The sequence below is a fragment of the Eumetopias jubatus genome, unplaced genomic scaffold, assembly GCF_037043125.1.
Source record: "Eumetopias jubatus isolate StellerSeaLion01/CBP00866 unplaced genomic scaffold, mEumJub1_p1.0 scaffold_12, whole genome shotgun sequence".
Taxonomy (NCBI): Eukaryota; Metazoa; Chordata; class Mammalia; order Carnivora; family Otariidae; genus Eumetopias; species Eumetopias jubatus.
In genome coordinates, this window is record NW_028274818.1 from 12,152,836 (window position 1) to 12,179,470 (window position 26,635).

Below are 26,635 nucleotides of genomic sequence, written 5' to 3' on the forward strand. Positions count from 1 at the left end.
AATATTTCCAGTTACATCTTCTATGAAAATGAGCATCTAATAACTTTATAAATGAAAATACTCTATGTGATATTATAATGATGGATAGATGTCCATTATCCATTTCTCCAAACCCGTAACATGTACAACACCAACAGTGAACCGTAATGCAAACTGTGGACTTTGGGTGGTTATGATGTGTCACTTTATACGTTCATCTCTTATAACGAATGTGCCACTCTGCTGGGGGAAGCAGACAATGAGAGAGGTTGTGTGTCTGTGGAGGCAAGAGGGATGTGGAAAATCCCTATACCTTCCTCCTGATGTTGCTATAAATCTCAAACTGCTCTAAAAAAATCAAGTCTTTCAAAAAAGATAGCAAAAGAAAAAAATGTGGCCAAATTTGTTGGGACATATGTATAAGCAAGGTTGAGAGCTACTTCTGCATTCAACAATAAACCACGGTTAATTCAAGAGTTAAAATAATCTGAGATAAAAGACCATTTGGCAAACATTGTAATTGTAAGTAACAATCATTTCAGTCAAGAATCATCAAGGGTGCTTAACCACTAGGTGAAAATTTGGTGAAAAAACAGGGTATTTCCAGTCTTAAAGTATCTTCCTACAAGATACTTACTAATGCAACAATTCCTATAGGGAGATGGGGTGAGAAATAACCACAAGAGAGAAAGAGAGAAAACAGGATGATACCACCTAAAGGGATCAAAGTTCAACATCACCAGTAAGTCATCGTGTGACTTCTGTTAGGATGTACTGAAGGGGACACAGTATCTCTTCTGTGATATTCCTGCCCAAAATGCATAGTCTAAATCTCATCATGAGGGACAAACATAAAATGAGGCACCATCTACAAAATAACCTGTACATTCATGAATGTCAAGGACATGAAAGACAAGAACAAAATGAGACTAAAGTGATAGGACAACTAAATGCCGCAAATGACCCTAGGCTGGCTCAAGGACCCTTTAGATTTTTTTTCTTTTCCGATAAAGGACATTACTGGGTGAAAGGTGAGTAAGATCTATAGGTAAAAGGATGGAATCAGTGTTGATTTCCTGATTCTGATATTTGTATTGGTTATACAAGAGAGTGTTGTGGTTTTAGGAAATATACACCAAATTATTTAGGGATAAAAGAGCATCAAGTCTGCAACTTACCCTTAAATGGTTCAGAAAAGTGTTTATATATACAGAGAAAAAATATATAAAACAAACATAGTAAAATGCTAACTTTGGAAAATCTAGATGAAGGGTATGTGATACTTCTTTACTCTGTGACTTTTCAAAGTAAAATGTTTGCGTTTTTTTAAAGATTTTATTTATTTATTTAAAGAGAGAGCCTGTGGGGCGCCTGGGTGGCTCAGTCATTGAGCATCTGCCTTCAGCTCAGGTCATGATCCTGGGGTCCTGGGATCGAGCTCCACATCGGGCTCCCTGCTCAGCGGGAAGCCTGCTTCTCCCTCTCCCGCTCCCCCTGCTTGTGTTCCCTCTCTGTCTCTCTCTCTGTCAAATAAATAAATAAAATCTTTAAAAATTAATTAAAAAAAATAAAGAGAGAGCCCATGTGAGTGGGGGGGAGGGGCAGAGAGGGAGAGAGAGAGAGAGAGAATCTCAGGCAGACTCTGTGCTGAGCGCAGAGCCCAACACACACTCGATCTCATGACCCTGAGATCTTGACCTGAGCTAAAACCAAGAGTCGGATACTTAACCAACTGAGCCACCCAGGTGCCCCAGTTTTTTTTTGGTTTTGTTTTTTAAAAGAACATGAGGTCTTTGGGGAAGATTACTTCCATATTTTAAATCTAAACTCACAACTCTAAGAAGCCCCCGCAATCCCCTTTAGTTGTGAAATGAAGATTTGTCCTTACGTCCTAATACTGAGGATTCAGGGTTGTAATTCTCATGTGACAATGAGCATCTGGCTGGAGCGGGAGACAAAATTAAAATAATTAAATCAAGCCAGTTCAATTCATTCAATATTTCTGAGCACTTATTACCCGACAGGTACTGTCGGGTAATAGACACTGGGAGGGGGGAATGTAAAGAAATCTGGTAGCTGCCTTCTTGGAGCTGATTACTAATGAGATGGATTTTATGTTACATAAGAAATAACTGTGTTGGGTGTCATCAAGGCAAAACTACAGCTCGGCCAGTCCATGCAGCTACGAAAGTCTAAGAGGCTATAACAAGACAAATGCATATGTGCAGTAAGAACAAAATGTCTTAGCCTCAACATCTAGAGTGCTACGTCTATTCCCTACTCTTCTTCTTCCTCTCCTGATCTGTAACCATTTGTGACCCTCAACTTTTACGATGCTGGAGCTCAAATCCCCTCCCACCCAGAATGTTCACTTCTTGCTGGTGACCACATTTCGGATATGGCAACCTTCAATGAGATGATCAATAACAGAATGCTGGTGGCAATCCTCTCCTGAAATAAGTAGATAATGAAACAGCAAGTATCAGCAAACCCTCTTCATCTCTGACAGATGCCTGCTTGTGGGCTCGTGAAATGATCACTCACAATCCCTCGCCTGGCGTCAGACTACAGTTTTGTCCTCTTAGCACAGGTGTTGCTCCCAAGCCTTGATTAACAAACCTGAAACACAAGGGCTTTCAATCATCTCTAAAATCTCTGTCAGCCCTAAAGTGTCTAAAAAGCTGGCTGCTGCCCAAGGCTTTACAGGAGTCAGGACAAAAGCCGTCTGAAGATGGTACAGGTGCTGTATTCAGACTCCCGGGTCTGAGTCCCGGCTGTGCTGTGGACCAGCTGTGGGGGCTCAGCTTAACCTTCCATCGTTCCCACTTCTTCACTAAAATGAGGACAACACCAAAATCTGTTTACCTCATAAGATTGTTACAGAGACTAAAGAAGTGAGAGAACATGCTTGGACACAGGGAACAACCAGTAAATGTTAATTGTTACAAAGATAGATCACAAAGAGCACTGGTATTTCCTGATGGCAAATTCCGAACATTTTTTTCAAACCATTCTTATATGAAACAATACTCGTGAAAATGTGATTAGTTCTCCTAAACTATTTTAAAAATATATAGTCTCTGATCCTGTCCTGGAAATATATGTTGTAACATTCTAATAAAACAAGAGGATATCAGGCAATTAATAAGAGCACAACAAAACAGCTAATATTTAGCAAGGGTAAAGTCTCGATGTCTTCTCATTCTCATATACATGTTGAATTGCTGGAACTGGGTAAGAAGCAAATATCATCCTAGAAAAGGGGGGTGTAGTCCCAGAAAATTTCTGCAAGCCACAGCCTTTCAAGGTGGTGTGTGAAAACAGTGGAGAAAGACGGAGTGGGTTGGGGCCGGGAGAAGATCGGGCACAGCAAAGTTCTGGACAACAAATGAAAAAATTAAAGCTTGTGTGAACTTTCCAAATGAAGATAAGTCTAGTCTTGGATGGTAAGAAATAGGAAGAAAAGTCAAGCTCAAGGGCTGGAATACTGTGGAACTACTGTACAACCTCATATAATGAATTACTGGGACTATTTCCTATTTTAGCCAGTTTATTTTTAGAAATGATTTTTTTCTAACAAATGGACATTCTCACTTCAAGAAATTGGTAAAACACTGATAAGTTCAAAAAAATAAAATCACATATATCCCACTACCTAGAGATTATCACTTTATTTCACTGTACTTCCTTCCAGTATTCTGTCTATGCTCATCAACATTTCTAGGAGTTTGTTAGCATATCAAGATAATTTGCCTGCATCCTGCTTTTTGTATTCTGCACTTTTAAAATGTAACATGCCCTGGGGCGCCTGGGTGGCTCAGTTGGTTAAGCGACTGCCTTCGGCTCAGGTCATGATCCTGGAGTCCCAGGATCCAGTCCCACATCGGGCTCCCTGCTCAGCAGGGAGTCTGCTTCTCCCTCTGACCCTCTTCCCTCTCGTGCTCTCTGTCTCTCATTCTCCTCTCTCTCAAATAAATAAATAAAATCTTTAGAAAAATAAAAAAAATAAAATGTAACATGCCCTTAGATAAAACCATACCCACAATTATTTTTCAAAAACATGACTGAATGGCTGCATATTACTCTGTCATATCAACTTATATCATATTGCTAAAGTCATTTATCTACACATGGACAATGAGCTACTGTGTCAAATCATGTACTGTCAGAAGTAACACTGTAAAAAAAAATAACACCATAATGAATATCCTCACACATAATTCTCCATTCAGATCTGATTACTTCAACAGGAGAGATGCCTACAAATAGAATTTTTTTGGTCCAAGGACTGAAAACCACTCCAAAGCTCTTGATGCGTAATGCAAAAATTCTTTACAGTAAGTTTGCACCAAATTACATTCAAATAGCAATGTACAAGGCGGAGGAATGGTGCCAATTATTTCTCTAGTTTTTAATCTTTTATCTTTTTTTTCCCTGAATAGATCTTTTTTTTTAAGTTTTATTTATCTCTACCCCCAACGTGGCGCTTGAACTCACGACCCCGAGATCAAGAGTTGCATGCTCCTCCAGCTAAGCCAGCCACACACCCCAGACCTTTTAGTAAAAGAAAAAATAGGAACTTTCTTATGGAGGTAGAAATAAACTTGGGAGTTGTAAAATTCCAGGAAAAGTAACAGTTAACTATGTGGCAAAAAGTATTTTTATTACGGCAACTTTCTCTCCTAGGAAAATTATAAAAATTAGTATTTAGAGGGAATAATACACTGTTCAGAACAATACACCTCTAAGATTATGATTTAGGCATGGCAGTAAATAAAGAATAAGCCAATTATTAAAAAAAAAAAACTATCAAAGCAAATCAGCCATAAAACTTGACTAATCTATAATTTCATTACTAGATTTGTTTAACTTACCTTAATTGATAAATTTTAAGATTATTGCATTTAAGAAGGCAAGTTGTAGAACCAGCACAAAACCGTATTTGTCAAAACTACTGCTTAACCAATGTAAGATCTGAAAATAATTTAAACCAAAAATAATTTGTAAAAAATGTTAAAATATAATTATTAATTTTTAAAATTAGGCTTTTAAAAAGTATTATATATGTTCTTAAAAGGGTGACCTTTTAAAAAAAGTCATTTGTAAATCTAAGTTGCAAATCTTAGTTTCTCTTTCAAAAAATCATCTTATTTCTATTTGTTAAAAAAAAAAAAGAGGGGCCCCTGGGTGGTTCAGTCAACTGAGCATCGGACTCTTGGTTTGGCTCAAGTCTTGCCCTGGGGGGGGGTGGTCCTGGGATGGAGCCCCAGGCCTGGCTCCGTGCTCAGTGGGGGGTCTGCTTGGGATCTGTCCCTCTTCCTCTCCCCCCCTTCTGCTCTCTGGCATGCTCTCTCTCTCAAAGACATAAATAAAACCTTAGGGAAAAAAACAGAAATGAAGTAGAATAAGTATTTTAAAACACTAATTACTTCACTAGGTGATGGATAAATAAGTTACGGCCCATCCAGACAATAGAATACTACTCAGCACTACAAAGAAATGACCTATCAAGCCAGGAAAAGACATGAAGAAACCATCGATGCATGTTATTAAGTAAAAGAAGCCAACCCGAAAAGCTACATACTCTATGACTTCAACTATATAATATTCTGAAAGAGGCACAACTACGGATAGTGAAAAGATCAGTGGTTGCCAGGGGTTAGCAGGGAAGAAGGGATGGAGGCGGCACACACTTTTCATGCAGTAAAAACTATTCTGTGTGATACTATAATGGTAGATACATGTCATTATACATTTGTCAAAACCCACAGAACATACAACACCAGGGGTGAACGCTAATGTAAACTGTGGACTCTGGATGATAATGATTTGTCAGTGGAGGTCCATCGACAGTAACAAGTGGACCTCTGTAGTGTTGGCTGACAGTGGGGGGGGGGAGGGGAGGCAGACTGTATGGGATTTCTGTACTTTCCTCTAAAACTGTTCTAAAAAATAAAATCTGTTTAAAATTTTTGAAAAACAATTATTTTTAAATCACTGCAATAATTAACGCCTTTGGAAAACATTTAAAGAATTTTTTTAGGAATGATTCATTTAAAAATGCTATTCCCTTTCAGAAAGTGTTCCAGTTTCAGTTTAAGTACTATTGACTTGAACTCACAATGAAACAGGTGCTTGACCTGGTGTTAACATTCATAAGTCAAATCTCTTTCACTGCTATAAAACCTGTCAGCGAAAAGTAAAACCAGTTATGTATGCTATATTCACCAAATTCCTCTTGTACTGATGAAGACTGTAGCTAAATTAAGCTCAAAGTCAAGTTGACTTTATTTTGCAACAATGTACTCTTAGGGAAATATGCAGACACTGAATCATTTAGTAGAATCAATACAAGCATTTGAGAATGAAAAGTATAATAACCTTTCTCAGGAAAGCCTTTCTCTCTCTTCCTCTCTCTCTTTTCCTTTTAAGGAAAATCACCTTTGCTTTACGGCTTTTCGAACTATGAACTTAATTAGTATGTGGGCTCTTTCCCACTTCATTCTTTCTCCCTATATTTTGCAATTTTTTATTGCAAGAGAATAAAAAAAGCTCAGGAAAATGGGATAAAATATAAGCTAATTAACCCAATTCTTACTGACTGACCTCATAAGGTTTTTTACTGACTGATTTATTTAGGGGAAGAGGAGGAGGAAAAGGGCATCGCAGTGAAAAAGCAGAAACTACAGTTCAAAACTGGACTTGTGTATTATCTTTAAAGGTAGTTTACTGGGTGCCTGGGTGGCTCACATGGTTAAGCGTCTGCCTTCGGCTCGGGTCATGATCCCGGGGTCCTGGGATCGAGTCCCGCATCGGGCTCCCTGCTCCTTGGGAGCCTGCTTCTCCCTCTGCCTCTCTCTCTCTCTGTCTTTCATGAATAAATAAATAAAATCTTAAAAAAAAATAAATAGGGCGCTTGGGTGGCTCAGTTGGTTAGGCGACTGCCTTCGGCTCAGGTCATGATCCTGGAGTCCTGGGATCGAGTCCCACATCGGGCTCCCTGCTCAGCGGGGAGTCTGCTTCTCCCTCTGACCCTCTTCGCTCTCGTGCCCACTATCTCTCGTTCTCTCTCTCTCAAATAAATAAAAATCTTTAAAAAAATAAATAAATAAATAAATAAATAAATAAATAAATAAATAAAGGTAGTTTATTTATGTTCTGGTGGCCTTCCATGCAGGCAACACCCATGTTTAAATGACAAATCAATTTTCTTGCTTTGAATTAATTATCTAAATATGACAGAAAAAAATGATTTACTGCTTAGGTGCACTTTTACCACTCATTTCATTCAATGAAGTATTTCTTTTTTTTTTTTTAAGATTTTATGTATTTGACAGAGAGAGACACAGTGAGAGAGGGAACCCAAGCAGGGGGAGTGGGAGAGAGAGAAGCAGGCCTCCCGCCGAGCAGGGAGCCCGATGCGGGGCTCGATCCCAGGACCCTGGAGTCACGACCTGAGCCGAAGGCAGACACTTAACGACTGAGCCACCCAGGCGCCCCAATGAAGTATTTCTGTCACAGTCAAGTATTTGGCTAAGAACCTCACGAACTAGAAAGAGTTGGACTAAACTCCATCGGTGCCACTGACGGTAGCACAGGCAGGTCTGAATGTGTCTTCATGGAGTCTCCCCCGCCAACGCCTCTAAGTGTGAAGTGTGCTTGCTGCATGGAGTAACGTGAAACCATCCAGAAGTTACAACGCAACAACGCTTGTAGCGGCAACTCTCACCAAGGCCAAAAAAATGAATGTGCTCTGGAATATAAAGACACTACTTTGCAGAGGGCATACTTTTCTTGAAATTCAGGATGCTGCTCCAATGTGGTAGTAGATAAATAACTCTTCTTCCAATTTACAACACTGCTTCACCTGCCTACTTTATGTAGTATATCTGCCTATATTTTCAATATAATTTAGGAAAACAAAGTACTTAAGCTTGCAGTTTTTTCTCTTAGATAGGGTGGGAGAAATTTAAGAAATAATAGTTCTGAAAATTATTAAATAAAAATTGTAAAAGATTTTACCAATATGTAACTTATATGTGGCCATCATGAATTACCATATATATTTTAGCTGTAATATAGAGGAAACGTGAATTTACATGGATTTTGCTTTTCACATTTCCTAAGCTATTAGAAAGGCCCAAATGAACTTATTTATCTACTAGGAGTCATATTTTTACTAATAAAAAAAATTTTTTTTTAAATCAGAAAATGCAACATTTGTAACTATACTTGAGACTTCCTTTATTATTTCTTCATCCCTGGATGGTTTTCGTTCTTGGAGACATTTCAGAAGCTGAATGGCTAGCATCAAGTGTAACATCTGCATGTAATGCTGGGTCACCGTGCTTGAGCAAGAGGGCTTATGTTGTCCTTTCCTGACTGACTTCATTTTGCTTATTTATGGAACTTGTTTCATATCATACTGTTATTTCCTGATCACCCCAATTTTTACTTTGCAAACAAGCCAAATAAAATATCTTTATCGCAGAAAAAAAAAATAGTGAGGCCCAGTAGCAGAAGTACACCACAGGTAAAACTTGGGGACAATCCTTCACGATCCCTTAATAATGGCCAGCTGCAGAGACAAGCTACTTTCCCACATTCTCTTGCTCCAGAAAGCAAGCAAGATCTCTTGGGCCGAAGTTGTCCCTTAGCAGCAGTGTGAAGAAGTGTCTGCTCCATCCCCCCTCTCCTGCCACCTACCTCTTTCCTGTCTTTAACCTCATAGTGACTTCGAGCTTTATTCTGCAATTTACCTCTGTTGTTCACTTGGTATCCTTAAGCATATCTTCTTAAGCATCTAAACACAACCTCGAATGTGTGCCTTCTACTTCTCCCTTCTAACTCCTGCCCGGTCTCTCCCTTCTCTTTATTCCGGAAGTCAAGAGTGTGCCCCAACTGTGAGTAAATATAAAGTCAGTCAGCTGTCTGCATAGAGGGGGGGAAGAGCTGTGAAAAGGCAAGGTTGTATAAGAAAAATGAGAACCAAAAATCAGGATATGTGAGTTCTAGTCTGATACTACCAAACTATGTGACCACCACCTAATTTGGCTCTAATTTAATCTCATTTCCTGTTCTGAAAAATGACAGGAGTCAGACTGTTTCAGTGATTTCTAAACTTTACAGAACTAGTGCCTTGGGATTGCCAAGTGACTCAAGGAGAATGAGCTGGTTGAGTGGAGGAAGAAAATTCCCATGATTGATCTATCTTACATATTGTGGTTCTATATGAAATTTCATTTGGAAAAACAAAAAAAAGTTTGGAAATCATTAGATTAAATGATCTCCAAGAGCCCATTTAGGTCTAAAATTATACCATAGCAGGAGATTTTCAATTTTCTTCCGGGCTGCCCCCACCAAAAAAGGTTTTCTTCCAAATACAGAAAAAAAATATTCCTAGATTAACAAATTTCCTCTGAGTAACTTTTATATATTTGCAAAACTGCTCGGCTGGTTTATAATCTACTATTTAAAATTACCTGGAAGAACACAAGACCATGAAGTTCCACTATCAAACCAGATGTCCAAAATATCCTGACCAGGCACATATTCCAAGGCATCAGGACCACCAACCTGATAAGATAACGTGAGAACATTTTAATTATGCAAAGATCACAATACATACAATAAGGACCAAAAAAGTCTTAAAAAAAAAATCAAATGCTTACAAGCATTAAACTCACATTTTAAAATGAAATTTAAAACACTTCTAAGTATTTTGCAATTCAGTACAACCACCTCATTTGCAGGTAAAGATGACTGCGGCCACTTCATTACACATTTACTAACATAGATATAAACTGTTTTCATTTCCTGAAATGATCTTCTAATTTGGATTTTTTCATGTCTGATGCAATCGGTTAACTCGAATTCATACCCTACAAAATCCTGACGCACCAACATTAGGAACTACTCTCATACAACTGTATCTGCTTAGTCAACTAAATTAGTAAAAATCAATCTTGGCCCTCAATAAGATAACAAATAACCCTTGTACTCTACTGCTATATTAAATATGAAGTTTCTATTGTTAAACAAAAACGTCTACTCTCAAACTGCACCGGCTCCTAATTTATAGGGAATAAACTCATTAACTTTACATGATGATAGAACAATTTTTTAACTCCCAGGAATCCTTCATGTTGTCATTAAGTCACGTATGGCACATAGAGGCTGTTAAATACACATGGAAATTTACCTGAGATAAGACTTCTTCAGGAAGAAGTTGTTCAGGGGGGAGAGTCCACCAAACATCACTGCCATGTTGTTCCACTAGTTTAATGATATGCTCAGTGGTTTGGCTGTTTTAGGAGGGAAAAGGCAGAATTGCTCAATGAACTACAGTGATTAACACCGAACATTTTAAAATTAAGAAACCTCTAAAATAAAAAAAGAAAGAAAGAGAATAATTATTTTCCCCTATCTGCAGAATATTTTTTCCTATCTTTTCCTCCAAACCTTAGCGGTATTATCTTCAATTACTTGTCTACTTGGCTACGGCTGTCATCTTAAGTTCAATATAAATAAAATCAAATTGATCACATGTACCCTTTAAAAAAAAAAAGACTTCTTCTGATATCCCTGTTTTAGTTACTGATTTCCCTGTTTCTATCAATCTATTTTCTAACGAGGGGTATATATTCAAAACCTCCTAATTATCTCCCCCTTCCCTCCAGTCTCCACTCAAATTAAGACACCACCAATCTGTCAATTCTACCTTTGAAATATTACTCAAAATTTGTTCTTTGTTCTGTTCTGATACAATATTAGTCGAACCTTATTGTCTCAATACTAGATTGATGCAGTGGTCTGACTTTTCCTCTATTCTCATCTCTTTATTTTTTTAAAAAAGATTTGAGAGAGAAAAAGAGAGGGAGCACACACTCATGGGGGAAAGGGGCAGAGGGAGAAGGAGAAAGAGTCCCAAGCAGAATCCGCACTGAACTTGGAGCGGGACACAGGGCTTAAATCTCAGGACCCTGAGATCATGACCCGAGCCAAAACCAAGAGTCAGACACCTAACTGATTGCACCACCCAGGCACCCCTCATCTCTTTAACTTAAATGACACGTCTTTGACAGCACTGTATTCCTAAAACTGCTTTTATCACACCAATCCCCTTTCCAAAACTTCCAGCACTTTGGGGACTAAGTCCCAATTCACCTGCATAAGAGGCAAGGCCACACTAGAGCATGACTTTGACAACAGGTATCCAGGCCTATATCCTGACTCTGCCATTTTTTACATGTACGACCATGCACAAGTACTAAAACTTTACATACAACCATGCACAAGAACTAAAACTTCCCGTACGACCATGCACAAGTACTAAAACTTCCCGTACGACCATGCACAAGAACTAAAACTTCCCGTACGACCATGCACAAGAACTAAAACTTCCCGTATGACCATGCACAAGAACTAAAACTTTCCGTACGACCATGCACAAGAACTAAAACTTCCTGTATGATCATGCACAAGTACTAAGATGTCTCTATGTCTTGGTTGTTCCCTCTGTTAAGGAGAATTCATTTGTTCAAAAACGTTTACTGAGAACCTCCAGCATCTCAGACATTGTTCTTGGAAGTGGAGGTACAGCAGTTCACAAGGCAGATAAGGTTCCTGCACTAATGGAGCTCACATTGTAGCGAGTCTAAACACTTCCCTCAGACTGCCTGTCAACTAAATGAGATGATCTATGAAAAACTTAGCACGTGCCCGACATACAGTAAAAAGCCAATAAATACACATCGAATGAATACTGTAATTGACCATATCTTTGGGAAGACACACAATTATAAATGAAAATTAAAATCAGGGGAAGTTTATACTAAATTTTCTCACAGGAATAATGTACTTTTTTTTTTTTTTAATTTATTCATGAGAGTCAGAGAGAGAGGCAGAGGCAGAGGTTCGAAGCAGGCTCCCCGCTGAGCAGGGAGCCCGATGCGGGACTCGATCCCAGGACCCTGGGATCATGACCTGAGCCGAAGGCAGACGCTTAACCATCTGAGCCACCCAGGCGCCCAGGAATAATGTACTTTTAATTTATTATCACAGCTTTATTGACATTACAACTTCCTCTAGTTGCTTTCCTTTGAGTCAGGGGACACATAATGGTCAAGAGTGTGGACCCTGGAACCACACAGCTTTGGTGAGGTTCCTGGTTCCACCACTTACTAGTTATGTGACTCCAGGCACAACACTTAACATTTCTGTGTCTGTTTGTAAAATGCAAATAATAATAGCATCATCAAGACAGCTATTATGGATATTAATTAAGCTTATATATAAAATGCCTAGAACAGTATCTGGCACATACTAATAAGCATTATATAAGCATTAGCTAATATTCAAACTGATTCTGTGAAGTCAGGTAAATTCAGACACTAATTTTGTTAACCAATTACCAAAACACATGCCCATATTAATATTTACAGATACTAAAGCTAACTTTTGAATTATCTTCCCTTCTACCACATTCCATTAATGCAAGTAACTAAGAATTAACTGCAGGCCCATCAGAGTCGACGTACATGGAAAGAGTAGTGCGTAGGAAAAGCTTTACATTCTTAATCTGGATCTGCTTCTCACTAATGATGACTATGTAGGGCAAATCATTTAACCTCTCTTGGTCTGATAATTCGTAGATAAAATGTTTATGAAAAAACTGTTGTAGGAAGCAAAAATCAAATGGGTATTACGAATGAGACAGGCTCTCAAAATGGAAATTCCAAATACCTAAGTTTGTATACTAGGAAGGATAGACTAAAAAAGCATAATGTTATCAGCATCTATTTTAAAGAGAAACAACAACAATATTAAAATGGGCACAAGTCCTTATTTCTTGTAGTCATACATTTTCAATGGACTTTAACAGTAAAGATAAACTTTTGTGATAGGAGACCATAAAAACTTTGTGCAATACCTAGTTATATGACAATATTTAGTTACATATTACTATTTTATATAGTTTGCACAGAACATTTTGACAGTTAAGAAAATCGGAATACACCGGAAAAGAAAATATGAATAACGTAACTCTATTTTTCTAAAAGAACCCCCTCTACAGAGATAGTAGCAAAGTACATTTACACGTACACAATTACAGAAGATAAAATGTTCATACCAATTCTGAAACACTCATAGAAAGGAATGATTCTAAATATGAGTGTCATTTTGATGTTTTATTTTTACAAATGTTATCAGTAGGCTGTAACTTTAGGTAAACAGTAAAATAAAACAGTAAAACAGTTTTAAATGTGCTGGAAATAAGTAGATTAAAAAATAACACAAAACCAAAAGCAAATAGTTCAAATTTCATATTAATTTAGGAAATAAGGAAGAGATATTAGGATTAATATTATTAATCAAAATAAAAGCATTTAGGTGCATACCATACATTGTATTTTTCAAAGCACTTTACCAGCACTATCTAATCAGATTCACAGAAACAGTGTATTGACAGAAACACTGTTCCGTGCCTCGATGATCCTTCAGTCATGAGGCCTATGTAAGTAACATAGTTAATGCCAGGTCTTAAAACTGTGTGTCCTAAATCATGGTTCAATTCTGTTTTTACTTCTCTAACTCATCTATCAAGACAACCACTGTAACTATAAATTCATATTCCTGTTCTCTGGGGTTTGCTAAGCAAAGCCAAAAAGACTCTATTACCCATGCCCAATGAACCCCTGACCCAGAGATGAAGTGAGGGAACCAGTCAGTCTCCGGAGATTAGAGTGTTGACAGAACAAGCAGCAAGTCCAAAGACCAGATTCTACCTGTGAATTATTAGGTACTGACAGGAATACGTGATAGTATTTTTCTGAGCTTCAGTTTCTGTGAACACTGGGAAATGCTGTCAGAAAGAAGGCTATGTGAAAAATTTTATTCTTAAAAAAGGAAAAAGTCCTAGTATTATACTCAGTAATCTTAAAATTATAGATGATGCCCATCCATTTTAGAAGACCAAATTCACCTCTAATGAGATGAAGTTCTTTTTTTATATCCCTAACTATCAGATAATTCCATGAAGTTTTAGAACTATAACTAAAAATACCAAACAATAAAGAAAGATCCCAATTTTGCAGCTGACAAGTTATTAAGGCAACTGTAAAATCCTACCAAGTTTAGCCAACCATATCCGGTCTAACTAAAATTGAAGCTTTGTTATATTTTCTTATAAAGATATCAGTAATTCACTCACATATACAATTTTTTAGTGTAAGAAGCATTTTATATATATCTTATTTGCAAATATACTTTTTAAAAAAAACTGGTAAGTCTCTTGTTTCAGTGAGGAGGAAAGTTAGATTTTTTCTTTTAGTTTACCCAAGAATATTTATTAAAAATGACATAACCACACAATGTTATCTACACTAATGATTAATTCTTTTCATCTTACTTCAAAAAAGCTGTCATAAGTAAAACTACATATTTTATGTAGTGTAAACGACACAGTATTTTCCCTAATAACATATGCATGTGAATCTGGACAAAAGAATACTTTTTTCAATGTATCCAAAAGAAATATGACACACTTTAAAGAGGGGAGGAAAGAAGCTCTGCCTCATTAACAGGGCAAGTCTCACTAATATTTACAGCAAGACTTGCTTCCTTACTTTGTATTATGAAATATAAAAATATCATGTACTAAATTTACCTCAATAAGCATTATGTTCTGTAACTCAGTTCTGTTTTGAGATCTTAGAACACTATATTACTTGTATTTTTGAAAAAAGGAAAAGAAGCTAAAGACAATTCTGGAGTTTGAGGATAAAAACTGAACAAAATTTATGATACATAAGAATGCAGACTTCAAAGACAACACTCTCACAATCCAAACAAATCAAAATGTAAGTGCACAGATTTGGTACTAAAAAGTGAGAACTTTTTCTTGACTTGTACTCTGATGATCTGAATGACCCTAAAAAATTGTGGCAGAGAATTTTAGAAACAAAATTTTCAATAAAAATAAATATATACTGGCGACCTACAAACTTGAGGTAACTATCCTAGATTATAAAATAAAGATAAATTTAACGTTAGTTCAAATAAAAATAAAGATAAATTTAACGTTAGTTCAAACAAAATCTGAGAGGATAATCTGGAAAAGAAATACAAGTAAATGCTACACAAGTGCTTAAAAGATAGTCATTATATAATGCTGTAGCAAAAACCCAGAAACAGCCAAATGTCAGGATGGGCTACATTTATTTGATTTTCATATGTAGGGAACTAGGCAATTATTAGGGGCTAAGCTAGCATTTTTAATGGCTGCACATTCATTCTTCCAAAACTGACTTAGATTATTTCTGTCATCATGGTCCTTTATAATCAACTGTATGAGACAGCCTTAACATATCTATCTTCATACAAGAGACATTAGTCTTATTTCCTTATGGATAAATATTTTACAAGTGTAACTGTTTATAATGAAACAGATTTTATGCTTTATAAGGTTTTTAAAACAATTTTAAACAATATTTGTTTTAAAACAGTATGTATTTCTTAGTGATACTGAACATTTTTCATAAAAAAAAATATAAGGAAAAAGTCAAAATTTGTCTTTGGAAATTTAAGAATTCTTTCCTTATGTTAATAATATCCTATACTTAACACAAACCTACAGTTAACTTATAACCTAAAGATCAGTCTAAATTACTGTTGATAAAAGTGGGTGAAACCACTTATCACTAAGTAATCTATATACTTCCATTTTAATGCTGTATTTAATAAAGCAATAAATCCGTCATAAAACTTTGTACTTTATGCGAGGGCCTTATCTAAACACATGCATTATGTGTCCCTCCTTAGGTTTCAACCAGTGAAAATCCACTGGGTAGTATGAGCAACTGTAACACCATCCAATCATTCTAGACTTTGATATCAACTGAGCCAAAGGCTTATTTAGCATGTTATCAGAAATTAAGCAGCATTAAGATCTACTAAGCAAGGAAGAAACTGTTGCTGTCATTCTGTTTCCTGTGTTTTGTCTTTATTAAAGGAAAAATATTAAGGATTATAAGACAACTTTTCTTCTGCAAGTTACTGGAGTAAGAATGAGGTAAGAGGCTAAACGTTTCCAATTTATTTACTAAATGTATACATTTAATTCTAGAACACAATGAAATCTAAAGGGGAGATTCTATTTTTAATTTAATCCTATACTTAGATTTTAAAGGCTACAGGAAACAACTCTGGAGAAAATTATTTTTATTTAATGAACATTATAAAATTTTTTCACCAAAAGGTCATTATTATTAACATGAGCAAGACGTAGTTAAAGCTAGCACTCAGGGGCACTTGAGTGAAGCAGTCGGTTGAGCATCTGACTCCTGATATCAGCTCAGGTCATGATCCCAGGGTCTTGGGATTAAGCCCCGCATCAGGCTCCACACTCAGCGGGGAGTTTGCTTGGGGTTCTCTCTCTCCCTCTCCCTCTGCCTCTCCTTCCTGCACACTCTCTCTCTCTCCAAAAAGAATAAAGAAATCTTAAACAAACAAACAAACAAAAAACCCACAAAAATCTAGCACTCAAAATGAACTGGAAATTCCTTGATTGCTTCTTGTCAACTTCTCCTAATTTCCAGAAATCAGGAGCTACATTTCCCAAATGCATAGATTATTGCATTAATACTGTTGAATTCATATAATCATCCAAAATAAACAACTTCTTTTCCTTTCTAGGTGGTGAATGTTCCTAAATTTTACCTTTTTTAATGCTAAAAAGTATTTGTCTTTATTAAGTAGGAGTAGATTTCTACCTAAATTATAATGGCAGATTCAGAAAAATCAATAATGTTAAAGTCAGAAATGGAATTATATCTTGAGCAAATACAAATGTGAATATAAAGTGCAGATGAGAACATTAATTCAAATCAAAATTAAACATCAGAGTTTCAAATCTACCAGTCTCTAAACCTATTCAGAGCATGAATAAATCAAGATTTTTTTTTTGTGAAACAAGTATAATTAAGGCTTTAACTTACAGACTTTCATCCAGAAAAGCAGAAGGAATCTCTGGTATGCTTAATGGGGTTATCAAGTGTAACAGCAACTCCATGTGGACTGTGTGCCAATTTCCAGTGGAGATGCTGTTACTTTTGATGGTTACCAACTCACTACAATAGAAAGATACGATCCAAGAAAGACAGAAAATCATAGTCATTTGATTCTGACTTGCTTACGGAGGAAAAAAGATAACCTTTCATGCTATCTTTAAAAACTCACAAATAATTAAGAATTAATACCTATCTTCTTAAGTCAAGTGTCATGTCACATGAAGGACCCGACAATGGAAGAAGATTGGAGTCATCACTAAGAAATGGTGTACAGGAAAATGACCTATGAATTGACAGATGATTTGGCTAAGTTTGTCTGTCATTTTTGTAGGCCAATATCCCGTATATCGCTCCTACTTCAAAATCAGAATTCAACTAGCATCATGCAAGCAACACAATGGGAGATGCATGGAAAACAATCTGTAACATAATCATATGAATAGATCGACTATAAATAAAATATAAATAGCACCTGATAAAAATTTGCTTGTGTTTTTCTGACAAAGCTCACATTTATTTCACCAATCAATGTACCATTTTATTGTCATGATTAAATAATGGTCAAATAAACCAATTTGCTCTTCTTACTAATATATACATATGTCCACCTGAATCACTTTGAGGGAATTCCCTAAAAATCCTGTCCTCAAATGCTACAAAAAAAGAGAGAAACAATGACAATGTCTTATAAACATTCCTTAAAAGAAAACTCTACAGTGTGAAATTTTAAACAATTCTTGTGTAAATTTATCTGAACTTTAAGGTATTAAGGTATCATCTGACCATGCTCTCAATTATAAGAAGAATGTGAGCAATGATATTTAGGACAAAGAGCCTTAGCTCTCCAAACCGAAGTAATAATACTGAGGTCGCCTTACAATGACTTCCTGGCCTCTAACCTCTAGTTTCTTTTCCTAAAATATACTCTTACTCCTCATGCCTATTTAAAAGTTTAAACTACTTGACCTAGTATTCAAGACTCACTACAATTTGCCCCAACCAATCTTTCTTGGTGTTTATCTTTCTAAAACCCTCCTCAACACCCCACAGTCCTATTATGGCTCCTATAAAAGTGCTATGCTTTCCCCTCTCCGTGCCCTCAGCTCCTGCTGAACTCTCTACTTACAAAATACTTTGCCCTGTTTCCTACCTACTCTTCAAGCCCTTACTCAAATGCCATATCCTCTGTGCATAAAGCAAATGAGCTGTTTTATGGTTTGATATTTGCCCAAGGCAGAGCTCTAGTTCTTCCCTGAGCCATGTTGCCATAAGGTGTCAGATCACCCATGAAGGAATGATAAAATGTGTATTTAAACTGAAAAGAAACTGGGGCGGCTGGATGGCTCAGTTGGTTAAGGGTCCAACTCTTGATTTCGGCTCAGGTTGTGATCTCAGGGTCAGGGGACTAAGCCCCATATCAGGCTCTGTGCTCAGTGGGGAGTCTGCCTGAGATTCTCTCTCCTCTCCCTCTGCCCCTTCCCACTGCCCCACTCATACACGCACACACACTCTCTCTTTCAAATAATCTTTTTAATTTTTTTTTCATTTTTTTAAGGTTTTGTTTATTTATTTGACAGAGAGAGATATAGCAAGAGAGGGAAACACAAGCAGGGGGAGCAGGGGAGGGAGAAGCAGGCTTCCCACCGAGCAGGGAGCCCAATGTGGGGCTGGATCCCAGGACCTTGGGATCATGACCTGAGCCAAAGCCAGACACTTAATGACTGAGCCACCCAGGTGCCCACCAAATAACCTTTAAAACTAAAAATAGGGCGCCTGGGTGGCTCAATTGGTTAAGCGACTGCCTTCGGTTCAGGTCATGATCCTGGAGTCCCAGGATCGAGTCCCGCATCGGGCTCCCTGCTCGGCAGGAAGTCTGCTTCTCTCTCTGACCCTCTTCCCTCTTGTGCTCTCTCTCATTCTCTCTCTCAAATAAATAAAATCTTTAAAAAATAAACAGTAAATTGAAAAGGAACTTTCACACAAAAAAACACTAAGAACTACCTAATACGTGGCTATAGATGATTAAAACAAACAAACAAAAAAACCCACCCCACTTTAATAAATTTTAAAAAATCCCTAAAATACATGCATTCATAAAAGGACCACCTAAAGAAACACGGATAACGCTGACAACGAAAAGTAGAACATTTTCACAAAAATTCTGATGAACCCCAAAGTAGGGACATTCAACTCTACATCTACAGTGTCTTGAACTCCTCAGTCAGCACCCATAATGTCACTTCTGTTGAAACGGACAGTAGCCTAGGGACACCAGGGTGGCTCAGTAGGTTAAACATCTGCCTTTAGCTCACGTCATGATCCCAGGTCCTGGGATCGAGCTCCATGTCAGGCTCCCTGCTCAGTGGGGACCTGCTTCTTCCTCTCTGCTGCTCTCCCTGCTTGTGCTCTCTGTCTCTCTCTCTCTCTCAAATAAATAAATAAAATTAGAAAGAGAAAGAAAGAAAGAAAGAAAGAGAAAGAAAGGCAGGCAGGCACAGTAGCCTAAGGTAAGAGAGGGACTCTAATTCCTAAAGAAAAATTGCATACAGGGATCCTCTCCTGAACGCTGTTCATCTTTGGATTCCTGACACCTGATTCTATAGGTCAAAGCCTCTGCTTGTAAGTATCCATACTGAAAAAATATAGTTTTAAAATTTCAACCATATGAAAGCATCTTTTTGAAATTATATTTTATTCCCCCTGACAAGACTGAATATGTGATTTAACATGCATCAATTCTCAACAGTCCCTTTTTCTACTTTTGAAGAAAACACAGCTCACTTTAAAATACTGAAAAAATGTAGAAAAAATTCTACCTGTTGATCAAGAATTCATCTTTTGTCTTGTGATGAAACACAGGGATTGGAACACCCCACACTCTCTGCCTTGATATGCACCAATATGGCCGTCTGTCCAACGTTTCAACCATGGCGTTCAGTGCAGATCCAGGAATAAATTTCACCTTTTTTAACAATTCCTGCAATTGATTCACAAATCAAGTCCAGTGAGAGTAAGCAGAACAAATTTCCCAGAACTGCCACGATTTAGCCCAGTGGTTCTTTATTTTGGATGTTCATAGTCATTCACATGTCTCCCTCCCCATGTCCAAAAACTAAACTAAAAAACTACAGATTTCAGACCAAATGAACCAAAGTGAAAACAGGGCCACAATGGATCTAATAAATAACATCAAGAGCAGATTTCACCATTTGAGGATGTACAAGAGATTGTATACTAACTTCCAAGCACTCGAGATCAAAACTGGCAATAACAAGGTTAGCAGAAGCATTAAGTTTCATCAAACTGTTGTTAAAATCTATTCAAACTTGATTTCAATGATAATTTTTAAGTACTTAAAAAAAAAGCTACCATCTGAGGTTAATAAACAAGGATTACAATAGAACCTAATTTCACATAGTATGGTTTACAACATAAGAAACACTTTCTCAAAGTCACAGTTACTTCCTATGTACTTACTCTCTTTCAAGAACCCCCCTGCCTCCAGCCCCACAAAAAGTTGTTTTTTATTTCATTCATTTGTCAATTACCAAAAGATGAATTGTATAGGAAAATGTCTGGTAATAATCTCCAGAAAGGCCAAAATATGTTAACTTCATTTTTGAGAATCTCTCTATCCATTATTTAAAGCATTTTTCTAATTCCAGAGTGATTTAAACATTTTCCTCACTTAACCTGAACTACAAGAAATCCTCTCCCTGGGGGTGCCTCGGCAGCAAAGTCGGTTAAAGTCTGGACTCTTGGTTTCTGGTTTTGGCTCAGGTCATGATCTGAGTCTTCAGATCAAGCCCCAAGTCCGACTGTGCACTCAGCGGGGGGAGTCTGCTCAAAACTTTCTCTCCCTCTGCCCCTCCCCGCTGCTCACTCTCTCCCTCCCCCCACCCTCTCTCAAATAAATAAATAAAATCTTTTTTTTTAAAGATTTTATTTATTTATTTGACAGAGAGAGACACAGCAAGAGAAGGAACACAAGCAGGGGGAGTGGGAGAGGGAGAAGCAGGCCTCCTGTGGAGCAGGGAGCCCAATGTGGGGCTCGATCCCAGGATCATGACCTGAGCTGAAGGCAGACACTTAACGACTGAGCCACCCAGGCACCCCTCAAATAAATAAATAAATCTTAAAAAACAAAACAAAAAAAAAACCCTCTCCCCAGAAACCCTTTCCAGCGCCACCTACTGGCAGAATTGCAACATCTGCAATTCAATTTGATTAATACTTGGTTTAAAAATCCAAGGAAAATGAATACAGATTGCATATTTGATTTTGTTAAGCAATAACACTTTTATAAAACAGTAACAATAGCATTAGAACTACATTTAAGTAGTCTTTATATTTCAGATACACATGCTGAAATATTTATGGAAGACACAAGGCCTGAAATTTGCTTCAAAACAATCTAATGGGTAAGGAGTAAAAGGCAGGGGTGGCAGGACGGGCGAAGACAAGAATAAAATTGGCCAAAAGCTGATTAATGTTGAATTTGGGTGGAAGAAACATGGAGTACATTATTTTATTTCCACAAGGAGGAATTGAAAATTGGCTATAAAGGACAATTTTAAAAAAAACAACAAAAAACACTTGGCTCCAGCATATTGCATCACACTTAGATGTTCTGTCTATAAAGGACAATTAAAAAAAAACCAACAACAAAAAACACTTGGCTCCAGCATATTGCATCAAACTTAGATGTTCTTCAATAAAAAAATCTGTTCAGAGCTGAAAGTTACTAATCTTAACATTTACAACAAAGGAAAACAGGCTTCACAGGAATGCAAAAACAAACAAAAAAATCAGTCCATATCACAGTTGCCCACTCTATACAAATACAGAAAATGTAAATTGCTTGCATAGGTTCAAATTGCCAGGCCAACAAATAAACCAACTCATTGCAGTTACACATTAAGATGAAAGCAGTAAAGCTATCTTCATTATCAGCCTGATTAACAAATAGATACTTGAGCTCTTTCATTCAATAGATTAAATTGTTTACGACACACACACACAGATAGATATTTATAGTGAATGACAGAGCTCAAATACATATTAATATTTATAATATCCATTTTTGTAAAGTATTTGTTAATTCAAAGCAACAATTTTTCAAATTAATTGCAATTTCAATCTTAAGGAAGCACAGGGTTTTTAGAGAGTTTTACCAAATGTTTACTATATGCCAGATACTGTTCTGGAGCTTTTATTCACTTACCCCATGGGGTAGGCATTATTATCAACTCCATATACATGAGGATACTGAGGTTCTAAGGTTCACCTCCTGAACACAGTTCTGTCCTAATGCTATATTACTTTCATTATACTGGGCCAGAAATTTGGACAAGTCCCTTAGCCTCTTTAAGCCACACATGTATAATGAAGGAACAGAAATCCAAGATCCTTCTAAAACTACAATTTTATGAAATCAAACCACCAAATCGTAATAGCAGCAATTCCTTCCTTTCCCCAAACCCTACCTCAACTTCGCATGCAACCCTTTCACCTGAGGGAATAAAAACCCAACACTCACAATAGGATGTCTCTTATACCTTGGCTGTGGCCTTGATATCTGTGATATTTACAAACCACTGCTTGCTGGCACGAATAACCACTGGTTTCTTAGTCCTCCAGTCATAGGGATAGCTGTGTACCAATTTCTCCTCTTTCAACAAATGCTTTGAAGACTGAAGCATCTTTATAACTTGAAAAAAATCAGTAACAATTTACATTAGACATAATTAAAAAGTACAATGAAAATCCTACTAACTCTCTAATTCCCAGAGTACTAAACCTGGACTAGTAAGTGCCAGTCGGTAAGAGTAGCCACTTACCAGCTGTCAAGCATAATCTAGGAATCTCCTGGCAAAAAAAGAAGAAACTATAAAACCTTAATTAGATTCCAAATTAAGCCATTCCCATGGTTTTTCACTGCAAAGGAAAGATAAATAGGATAATATCTAAAATTCTACATTTGAAATTCGTAGTCTTTCATACTATGAATCTTAAAGTGGTCTCCAAAGAATCCAGAAGAAACCAGCTATAGTGGATTGAATTTTATCCTCCCAAAAGATAATGTTCAAGTCCTAACCCTTAGCACCTGTGAATGTGACCATTTTTGGAAACAGGGTCTTCGCAGATGTAATCAAGTTAAGATGAGGTCACACTGGATTAGAGTGGGCCCTAAATCCAATGACTAGTGACCTAATAAGAGAGGAGGACACACAGAGACACACAAGAGCGAAGGACATGTAACAATGGGGGCAAAGATTAGAGTGATACAGCTATAAACCAAGGACTGCTAAGGATTACCAGAAGCCACCAGAATCTAGGAAGAGGCAAGGAAGTATTCTTCCACTGAACATTCAGAGGGAGCGTGGCCTTGCCAAAACACTGATTTCAGACTTCTAGCCTCCAGAACCATGAGAGTAAATTTCTGTTGTTTTAAGCTACTAAATTTACGGTAATTTGTTACAGTAGTCATAGGCAAGTATTATAGCACGTTTAATTAGCCTTAGTCTTAGTGTGGGCAAAGGAAAGTCTTCACAGTACCTGGTCCTTGGATCCATAATTACAAAAAGTCAGAAAGCCGAGTCAGGCTGGAGGATCCCGAAGATTGTAACACATAAACATTGCTAACATGTGCTCAGTACAAGGGTTATAAAAAGAAGTCAACATCTACCCTTAAGCTTGATTTTATCCTTCCACAAAACTCACACTGCTGTAGCCCTAAAATAATATCACTCCCTGTTGATTGCCCTGCTTTGCTTAACCACATAGAGCAACTTCAAAACAAAAGATGACGAAGTCCCAACCTCCATTTTAAACCACGTGGCAAAATAAAATACAACTTCAGATTTTTGTTTCTAATGAAAGTGTACAATGGGAGAACAGCCAGCAAAGCTTGCTGCTGGCTGCTTTTCCGAAAATATGTATTTATGATTACAACATACACAACACTCACCCACATCTGTTCCCTCTTCAAGGACAGCCTTGTTTTGAAGTTCAGGACCTGCAACATCTGTGAAAACTCCATCTTCATCCACTAAACAATCCTACAAAGGGTTATTTTCAAAAATTAAAGTACCAAAACATTTTATCTTATAACAATCCCCAGTAAAACAACATATATAAAACATCTCAGTATAGTCTTTCACTACATTGAAAATGTGGGTACTTCTTATGCAATTAATAGAAATTTGTGGATTTATACATTTAAATCACAAAAGGCAAAGGTCTTATTAAAACATATACCACAAGTTTTTTTTTTACTTTTTAATTTTTTTAAGATTTTATTTATTTATTTGTCGAGAGAGAGAGGGAGAGAATACACAAGCAGGGGGAGTGGCAGGCAGAGGAAAAAGCAGGCTCCCACTGAGCAAGGAGCCTGATGTGGGACTCAATCCCAGGACCCTGAGATCCTGACCTGAGTGAGCCAAAGGCAGACACTTAACTGACTGAGCCACCCAGGCATCCCATACCACAAGTTTAATTAAAAAAGTAAAATCCTCAACAAAACATTAGCAAACCAAATCCAACAATACATTAAAAAAATTATAAACCGGGCGCCTGGGTGGCTCAGTTGGTTAAGCGACTGCCTTCAGCTCAGGTCATGATCCTGGAGTCCTGGGATCAAGTCCCACATCGGGCTCCCTGCTCAGCGGGGAGTCTGCTTCTCCCTCCGACCCTCTTCCCTCTCGTGCTCTCTCTCATTCTCTCTCTCTCAAATAAATAAAATCTTTAAAAAAATAAATAAAAATTAAAAAATTATAAACCATAATGATTTGAGATTTAGTCCTAGATTCAAGTGTGATTTGCAAAACAATCAACGTGATATGTCACATCAAAAAGAGAAAGGATAAAAAACATATGATCATTTCAGCAGATGAAGAAAAAGCATTTGACAAAGTACAACATCCACTCATGATTTAAAAAAAAAACTCCCTGCAAAGTAGGTTTAGAGGGAATAATAAAATAATAAAATCCTTATATGGAAAACCCACAGCCAACATCATATTCAACAGGGAACAACTGAGAACTTTTCCCCTAAGGTCAGGACAAGAAAAGGATGTCCACTCTCACCACTTTTATTCAACAGAGTACTGGAAGTCCTATTCTCAGCAGTTAGACAACATAAGGAAATAAAAGGCATCCAAACTGGTAAGAAGTAAAACTCTCATTACTTGCAGATGACATGATACTATATATAAAAAAACCCTAAAGACTCCACCAAGAAACTACTAGAACTGATAAATGAATTCAGTACAGTAGCAGGATACAAAGTTAATGTACAAAAATCTGCTGCATTCCTATACACTAATAATGAAGCAGCAGAAAGTGAAATTAAGAGAACAATCCCATTTAAAACTATACCAAAAACAATAAACTATCTAGGAATAAACTTAACCAAAGAGGTGAAAGACATGTACTCTGAAAACTATAAAACACTGATGAAAGAAATTCAAGATGACACAAAGAAATGGAAAGACATTCTATGCTCATGGGTTGGAAGAATAAATACTGTTAAAATGTCTATACTACTCAAAGCAATCTACAGATTTAATGCAATCTCTATCAAAATACCAACAGCATCTTTCACAGAACTAGAACAAACAATATTAAAATTTGTATGGAACCATAAAAGACCTCGAATAGTCAAAGCAATCCTGAAAAAGAAAAACAAGACCTAAATGTAAGACCTGAAACCATAAAAATCTTTGAAGACAACATAGGCAATAATGTCTCTGACATTGGCCGTAGCAACATTTTTCTAGATATGTCTCCCAAAACAAAAGCAAAAACAAACTATGGGGACTATATCAAAATAAAAAAGTTTCTGCACATCGAAGGAAACAATCAAGACTAAAAGGCAAACTACTGAATGGGTGAAGATATTTGCAAAGGACATATATGATAAAGGCTTAGTATCCAAAATACATAATGAACTTATAAAACTCAACAAAATACGAATTCAAAGGGATAAATGCACCCCTTGTTTATTGCAGCATTATTTACCATAGCCAAACTATGGAAGCAGCCCAAATGCCCATCGATACATGAACGGATAAAGAAGATAGAGTGTATACACACACACCACACACACTGGGGTATTATTCGGCCATAAAAAGGAATGAAATCTTGTCATTTGCAACAACATGGATAGAGCTGGAGGGTACAATGCTAAACAAAATAAATCAGTCAGAGAAAGACAAATACCATATGATCCCACTCATATGTGTTTTTGTATTTTTGGAGGTAAATACCCAGTAGTGTGATTACCAAATTGTAAGGTGGATCTATTTTTAACATTTTGAGTACACTTATCATGAAGAAAAATAAAATAATTTTTGAAAAAGTAAAATATACCAAAAACACCTTTAACTTGGTCTCTATTAATTTCCAGATCTATGGCAATGTACATGTATCGTGCTGACTTTGGAATGCATCTTTAACTAAATGGAAAAACTTCCTAATTGGCATGTGTAACATAAATTTAGAAATGACTATTTACTTTAAAAAACAAAAACCAAACTGTTCTTTTCAACTAGTAAAACCTATTTGCCATTTTTCAGAAACTAAAA

The 26,635-nt window shown here is 36.9% G+C and overlaps 1 protein-coding gene across 1 annotated transcript in view; it reads right to left on the reverse strand.

Moving 5' to 3' along the window:
• IARS2 (isoleucyl-tRNA synthetase 2, mitochondrial) overlaps positions 1-26,635 on the reverse strand; it is a 60,907-nt gene that overhangs the window by 15,527 nt on the left and 18,745 nt on the right. Inside the window, exons 10-14 of the mRNA XM_028104664.2 lie at positions 24,019-24,109; positions 22,607-22,758; positions 19,865-20,025; positions 10,181-10,283; positions 9,462-9,555 (exon numbers count right to left, since the gene is read on the reverse strand). Of these exons, the coding sequence (XP_027960465.1) occupies positions 9,462-9,555; positions 10,181-10,283; positions 19,865-20,025; positions 22,607-22,758; positions 24,019-24,109 (601 nt within the window). The remainder of the gene's footprint in view (positions 1-9,461; positions 9,556-10,180; positions 10,284-19,864; positions 20,026-22,606; positions 22,759-24,018; positions 24,110-26,635) is intronic.